The sequence below is a fragment of the Labeo rohita genome, unplaced genomic scaffold (genome assembly GCF_022985175.1).
Source record: "Labeo rohita strain BAU-BD-2019 unplaced genomic scaffold, IGBB_LRoh.1.0 scaffold_553, whole genome shotgun sequence".
Taxonomy (NCBI): Eukaryota; Metazoa; Chordata; class Actinopteri; order Cypriniformes; family Cyprinidae; genus Labeo; species Labeo rohita.
The window spans coordinates 45640-52917 of NW_026129476.1; the positions used below are offsets into that span (position 1 = coordinate 45640).

At 36.2% G+C, this 7278-nt stretch overlaps 1 protein-coding gene and 1 pseudogene across 1 annotated transcript; both read right to left on the reverse strand.

Annotated features, from left to right (window-relative positions):
• Nucleotides 1-127: 127 nt before the first annotated feature.
• On the reverse strand, nt 128-1136 carry LOC127161117 (duodenase-1-like; annotated as a pseudogene).
• Nucleotides 1137-4516: 3380 nt separating this feature from the next.
• On the reverse strand, nt 4517-5768 carry LOC127161118 (duodenase-1-like). The gene is made up of 5 exons (XM_051103773.1): nt 5658-5768; nt 5423-5576; nt 5156-5294; nt 4826-5077; nt 4517-4742 (listed from the first exon to the last, which is right to left on the reverse strand). The coding sequence occupies exons 1-5, from the start codon at nt 5713-5715 to the stop codon at nt 4584-4586; spliced, it is 762 nt and encodes a 253-aa protein (XP_050959730.1). The 5' UTR covers nt 5716-5768; the 3' UTR covers nt 4517-4583.
• Nucleotides 5769-7278: the final 1510 nt, after the last annotated feature.

Here is a 7278-nt window from a genome sequence, read left to right on the forward strand (position 1 = left end):
ATTGTAATTTAGTTTCTTTTTTCTTGTCTTCACCACCTGGCTACTGTTGTAAAATGTTGAGAGATTTGATTAAAAAAATAATAAATATATAAAATAAAGTAAAAAATAAAATAGACTGCAAATTACGTCACTTGCGGAAGTGCAGGCGTCTGAGAGTGCAGGCGTATGTCTGCAGCCAGACCCTATTGACCAAAGGACCTCCTGAATCCCCCTTTGAAGAAACACAGATCAACACATGACTGAGGTGACACTTCTCACTACTGATGGTCTCAAATTGATACTGTTTTTACATATATTACAGCTTCCTCCATGGTCATAGACACACATCATCACTGAGGCTGAATATTTGTATTTCCATTTATTTTTGCATTCTGTGTTATTCATGATCTTCACATCTGCTTCCATGAGACGTGTGCTATTTTTCCCTTTAAGACTCAGTCTTCCTCAGTCGGCGACACTGCAGACAGAATCAGGTTTGATGTCTCCCTCTTGTGTTGGTATGGAAATCCTCTTGCCATTCTTGTTTTGTCATTGTTAAAAGACAAGCTGACAAATAATTTAATAATAGTCATTTAATCTACTGTCACCCTCAAAAGCATAATGTCATTCCGCATAGTGCACCATTCAAAGTCCGGATGCTTGCGGTAGGACTTCACACCAATGCGGACAGACCCTTCATACATTGTTAGGTCATGCGCACCGATCACAGCTGTCAGTGTCTAATAATGAACAATACCATCATTATAGAAGATTTCTCTTTTTTAAAAATGATGATATTGTGATTTTAACCCATCATTGCAGTTCAGACTAAATTGAAGTCTTACTTCTTCTTGCAGTGTGTAGCAGTCATGACAAATCTATCAGAAATGAGGAATCCACCACACTTATGCTGTCTGTTGTCCTGAAGAGAAACCATGTAAGGTCTGGAGTGGGGTTTTGCCTCTGTGCCATTCACTATACCCACATTCACATGAGCTGAGAGAGAGAGAGAGAGTCATAAGTTAGCTTATTCAAGAGAAATTAATTAATATAATATGCTGTTATATAATCAGTCTCACCAGTGAAGGTCAGGTGTGGCAGCAGAGAAGCCAGCAGGAGCAGAGAGATGATGGTCATGATGAAGACAATCAGTGAGCTCTCACTGACAAAACACTGTATAAATACAAGGGTGGGTGGAGACCCTGAGCTGCCTGTAAGCTTTTTCGTTTCCAGCTTGTGGTGTCAGAAACACTGATAGTAAGAAGATATAATTTGTGTTATTCTTGGCATCTGCATCAACTGTTATATAAAAACCACAATATCCAGGCTTAAAGATATGCACGTGTGCTCTGGTTGTCAGAATATGTCTTATTTACAGATTGGCCCCCTAAGGTGACAAATGGACATTCATTTTGTTGTGATCAATATTATGTTGTTGAGCTCAGCTTGTACTGAGATCTTGTATTGATCATACTGTATATTTTTGTAAAGTTCTGATGATCTGTTAAAGTAATTAAATATGTAATTATTTAATTTTTACTCAGTCGGCCTACATTTCTATATGTGTTACAGTTATCTCTTAAATGATGATGGTTTGTGTTGCAAAAGCAGAGCAGTTTTGTAATGCTCAAGATGGATGTGGTAGAACATTACAGTCAAACTGATGGAAGCACAGATAAGCTGATGACCACAAGTGGACTCTGAACAGGGGTCAGATATCTTCAAGTCTATCTCAGACTAAAAAATAATTGGATTTTTTTTTTTACCCAGATGGTAATTAACTCAGGTTTAGGCTGCCTAAAGCCTATATAATTGAAAATAAAGCACAATTAAGTAAAGATGTTGTGAGGAATAATTTACATTATATTTACATTTACATTTTTGTTGTAAACTAAGACACAAAATTAATTTACAGTTTTTGTTTGAAGGTCTGAAGTCAGTAATTGAACTTCAAAAGCCAGTAATGTCTTTCATTTCCCAGAGTTACAGTTAGAAACTATTTTTGTGGTTTGATAAGTTTTTACAAATTCTTTTACCTAAGTTGTAAAAGGTTTGCAGCTTGATGTTAATGTGATGTTGTTGTAGTAGGCCATTAAAAAAAATACATGTTTTTATTATTATTTTATTTCGTACATAGAAATTTAAGAGCATCACCAAGATGGCAACTAAGTGAACTAATGTGAAATTAATATGAACAAGTGCCCATGGCTCTACATGATTGTTTAACCTCTTATGAACTCTCAGTGGTTTTTAGTACTTACGATAAATCAACAGCGTTTGTTGCATAATTTCTGAAGTTCATTATTTTGTAATAGCACCTCCAATAATTATGTTAAAGCTTGTATACTGTTTGAGCTGTAAAGTGGTTTAAAGCATATTTTTTACAATTGTTTTAGGGTTTAAGGCATTGTGATGAAAAGGTATAAGTTATAAAAATTGGAATTAACCTTGCACAGAAACCTTATACAGGTTAGTAAGTTATTTACGCAGTATTTATGCAGTTTGTGATTGGCTGCAGCTGTGAGTGAGGTGAAACATGGGAAAGGTAGTCCAGGGTGTAGTGCAACAGTCTATGTAATATGAAATGACAAGGCGACCTCTGGTGGTGAGCAGACTGGAGATCAGGACAAGATTCATGACAATAGCGCATTTATTGAAACAATTTGGACGAATTCAATGTAGACAGAATGCACTTCAGTCTCCTCTTCTTTCACTGGTATAGATATCCAGTTGACTTTCTCATTTTGGGTGAGTTTCTTCTCTAGCTGTTGTAGAAAATACAACAGAAATATGTACCGAACATCAGTTTTGCAAATTAATAATTTTGTCAGAAAATATATGCAACTTATGTTAGGTCATTCCCTTAAATTGAGAATTAAGTCTATCTGTATGTCTGTACTATGCTGAAAAGTACAATATAGATGTATGGACAGTATTCAAATAAAGCCATTTACATCTGTAAAGTATTAGAAATGCAAATATCTGTATACATCTTATATTATAAATACTAAAGATATTTTCAAAACCTTAGCCCCATCTGTATGCTAACCACTTTTTCAGCAATATTAAAAAATAGGAAGATACATTTACAATGGCAGTAATTTAGCTATGACAGCGCTTTGTACTACTTGATTCTGATTGGTCGATCGTCTATCACTACGACTTAGTCAATAGAATGGCTTCTGTCAACTTTGATTTATGGCTTTGACCTTTTGACCTTTCCTCTGGCATTTCTGTGTGACCATCCGGTAACAGGTGTCATCTGGGTAGAGAAAAATATGTTGCATTTGCCGGTAGTCTGGAGACAGGAGGCCCTCTGAGGCGGCGAAATGTGGCGTATGTGCGTGACCGTCCGGTGACAAGTTTAAGAAATATGGCATATGTGCGTGACCGTCCGGCAACAGGAGACAAAAGAAGCCCTGAGGATAATTTTTGAACTTTTATGGCCCATTTTGAACTCTCAACTCCGGGGACCATCTGACGTCCACATGTACGGTTGCATTCCATTGCATGTCCTAATCTTTCTCTCATCTTAAAATCTCTCTCTTCTCTCTCTCTGGGCAATGCTCTCTTCTCCAACTCTCTCTCTCTCTCTCTCTCTCTCTCTCTCTCTCTCTCTCTCTCTCTCTCTCTCTCTCTCTCTCTCTCTCTGGGATGTGAGAAAGATGTTGGTTTTAAGGACAATATCAAAATGAGTAAACAATTTTAAGAGACCTACTTTTAAGAGACACCAAATGTCAAAATAAGCAAAAAGGGGAGTTGTGTGCACTGACATGTCTGGACATGTCAAATGTTTTATGGCGGCTTTCCGTAGACATAATTCAATTCAATTCACATTTATACCTCCCAGCCTGCGAGGGGCGATGGGGGTATGTGACGAGTGGGGCGGGGCCGAGAGCTGTGGGAACGGAACGAGGCCGGTGGAGTGTAATGATAATGAGTGACGCCTGCACCACTCACCGGTCTCGAGTCCCACGGAGGAGCTCCGGAAGGGTAAAAGGAGGAGCGACGACAGTGGAATGCGACAGAGGACCAGAGGAAATATCAGATAAATATCAACATAAAATAATTTGCATTATGTTACAAAATATCAAACCAAGTGCCTTTTTTAAAAATTAAGTAGACCACAAATGCACTTTATTACACAAAGTAATTAAAAAAAGAAGCTTGCAAAATATTTAGTTGCAATATTAAAGACTTACTGTCCAAAATTAAGACAAATATGGACACTTTTTTGTGTTGAAATGTTAGGTTTAGCATCATTGCAAATCTTGGTGTGATGTTCTAATGCAATGGAATTAATTTGTTTTTAAACACTTAGTTCAAATGCATTTTATGATTACTGTAGGAAGAAGAACATTGTTAAGTTCAGACATTTCACTTCAGTTCTCATGCTAATGATCATGAGTATCATTATCAAGAATTTACTCTGCTTTTGTATTATTGTTGTGATGGAAATAATTTTGGTTACTTGAATCCTTTTCAGTAAACTACTGCTATTTTATAAGGCTGCAATAATAAGGACCACTTACACATATTGATGCTTCATAGATTTGTTTATTGAACATTTAAACAAATACTTATTTCTTATCTCATTGCAAAAATCACTTAACATTTGCAATTATGGAGTGGATCCATGGAAGATATGCTGAAATCTTTGTATAAACTTCAGGTCGTTCACGACTGTTGCATTCTTTTCCACCACCAAAGGAAGTGACACCGACTGCAGTGTCTCCACAAACCAAAGGACCTCCTGAATCCCCCTGTGAAGAAACACAGATCAACACATGACTGAGGTGATACTTCTCACTACTGATGATTTCAAATTGATATTGTTTTTACATACACTACAGCTTCCTCCATGGCCATAGACACACATCATCTCTGAGGCTGAGTATTTTTTTTTCCATTTATTTTTGCATTCTGTGTTATTCATGATCTTCACATCTGCTTCCATGAGACGTTTGCTCTTTTTCCCTTTAAGACTCAGTCTTCCCCAGCCGGCGACACTGCAGACAGAATCAGGTTTGATGTCTCCCTCTTGTGTTGGTATGGAAATTATCTTGACAATCTCGTTTTGTTCGACTTCTTTCTCTAGCTGTAATACAATAACATTATCATTGTTAAAAGACAAGCTGACTAATCATTTAATAATAGTCATTTGGTCTACTGTTACCCTCAAAAGCATAATGTCGTTCTGCAAAGTGTGATCTTTTAAAGTCTGGATGCTTGTGGTAGGACTCACACCAATGCGGACAGACCCTTCACTCTTTGTTAGGTCATGCGCACCGATCACAGCTGTCAGTGTCTCATTTCTGTGTAAGAAAGTCTTATTAGTATAATGAACAATATCATCATTATAGAAGATTTTTTTTTTTTTTAAAAAATTATGATATTGTGATTTTAACCCATCATTGCAGTTCAGACTAAATTGAAGTCTTACTTCTTCCTGCAGTGTGCAGCAGTCATGACAAATCTATCAGAAATGAGGAATCCACCACACTTATGCTGTCTGTTGTCCTTCTGAAGAGAAACCATGTAAGGTCTGGAGTGGGGTTTTGCCTCTGTGCCATTCACTATACCCACATTCACATGAGCTGAGAGAGAGAGAGAGTCATAAGTTATCTTATTCAAGAGAAATCAATTAATATAATATGCTGTTATATAATCAGTCTCACCAGTGAAGGTCAGGTGTGGCAGCAGAGAGGCCAGCAGGAGCAGAGAGATGATGGTCATGATGAAGACAATCAGTGAGCTCTCACTGACAAAACACTGTATAAATACAAGGATGGGTGGAGACCCTGAGCTGCCTGTAAGCTTTTTTTTTGCAGCTTGTGGTGTCAGAAACACTGATAGTAAGAAGATATAATTTGTGTTATTCTTGGCATCTGCATCAACTGTTATATGAAACCACAATATCCAGGCTAAAAGATACGCACGTGTGCTCTGGTTGTCAGAATATGTCTTATTTACAGATTGGCCCCCTAAGGTGACAAATGGACATTAATTTTGTTGTGATCAATATTATGTTGTTGAGCTCAGCTTATACTGAGATCTTGTATAGATCATACTGTATATTTATTTTTTACTCAGTCGGCCTACATTTCTATATGTGTTACAGTTATCTCTTAAATGATGATGGTTTGTGTTGCAAAAGCAGAGCAGTTTTGTAATGTTCAAGATGGATGTGGTAGAACATTACAGTCAAACTGTTGGAAGCACAGATAAGCTGATGACCACAAGTGGCCTCTGAACAGGGGTCAGATATCTTCAAGACTATCTAAGACTAAAAAAAAAAAATTGGATTTTTTTTTTTTTTTTTTTTTTTTTTTACCCAGATGGTAACATACGCATTTAACGGCACTGTGCAATGATAGCAGGACATGAGACAAATATAAAAGCTTGGAGTATATGGAGAAGGCTAATGGTTGTTGTATAAATTAACTCAGGTTTAGGCTGCCTAAAGCCTATATAATTGAAAATAAAGCACAATTAAGTAAAGATGCTGTGAGAATTAATTTACATTATATTTACATTTACATTTTTGTTGTAAACTAAGATGCAAAATGAATTTACAGTTTTTGTTTGAAGGTCTGAAGTCAGATGAACTTCAAAAGCCAGTAATGTCTTTCATTTCCCAGAGTTACTCTTAGAAACTATTTTTGTGGTTTGATAAGTTTTTACAAATTCTTTTACCTAAGTTGTAAAAGGTTTGCAGCTTGATGTTGATGTGATGTTGTTGTAGTAGGCCATTAAAAAAAGACGTTTTTATTATTTTTTATTTTATTTTGTACATATAGAAATTTAAGAGCATCACCAAGAAGGCAACTAAGTGAACTAATGTGAAATGAATATGAACATGTGCCCATGGCTCTACATGATTGTTTAACCTCTTATAAACTCTTAGTGGTTTTTAGTACTTACGATAAATCAACAGCGTTTGTTGCATAATGTCTGAAGTTCATTATTTTGTAATAGCACCTGCAATAATTATGTTAAAACTTGTATACTGTTTGAGCTGTAAAGTGGTTTAAAGCATAATTTTTACAATCATTTTAGGGTTTAAGGCATTGTCATGGAAACAAGTTATAAAAATTGGAATTAACCTTACACAGAAACCTTACACAGGTTAGTAAGTTTTTTTTTATTTATTTATTTTTTTTCATCAGAGATCTTGCTGATAAAACACTGTATAAATATAAGGGTGGAGTCCCTGGAGATAACTGAGATGCCTGTAAACTTTGTATTTTCTCAGCTTGTGGTGTCAGAAACACTGATAGTAAGAAGATAATATTTGTA

Coding starts and splice junctions, on each gene's coding strand:
- LOC127161118 (XM_051103773.1), bottom strand. CDS start 5,715: ATGACCATCATCTCTCTGCTCCTGCTGGCCTCTCTGCTGCCACACCTG. Junction 5,577..5,657: donor GCCACACCTGACCTTCACTG/GTGAGACTGATT, acceptor TCTCTCTCTCAG/CTCATGTGAATGTGGGTATA. Junction 4,743..4,825: donor GCCATGGAGGAAGCTGTAGT/GTATGTAAAAAC, acceptor GTTTCTTCACAG/GGGGATTCAGGAGGTCCTTT.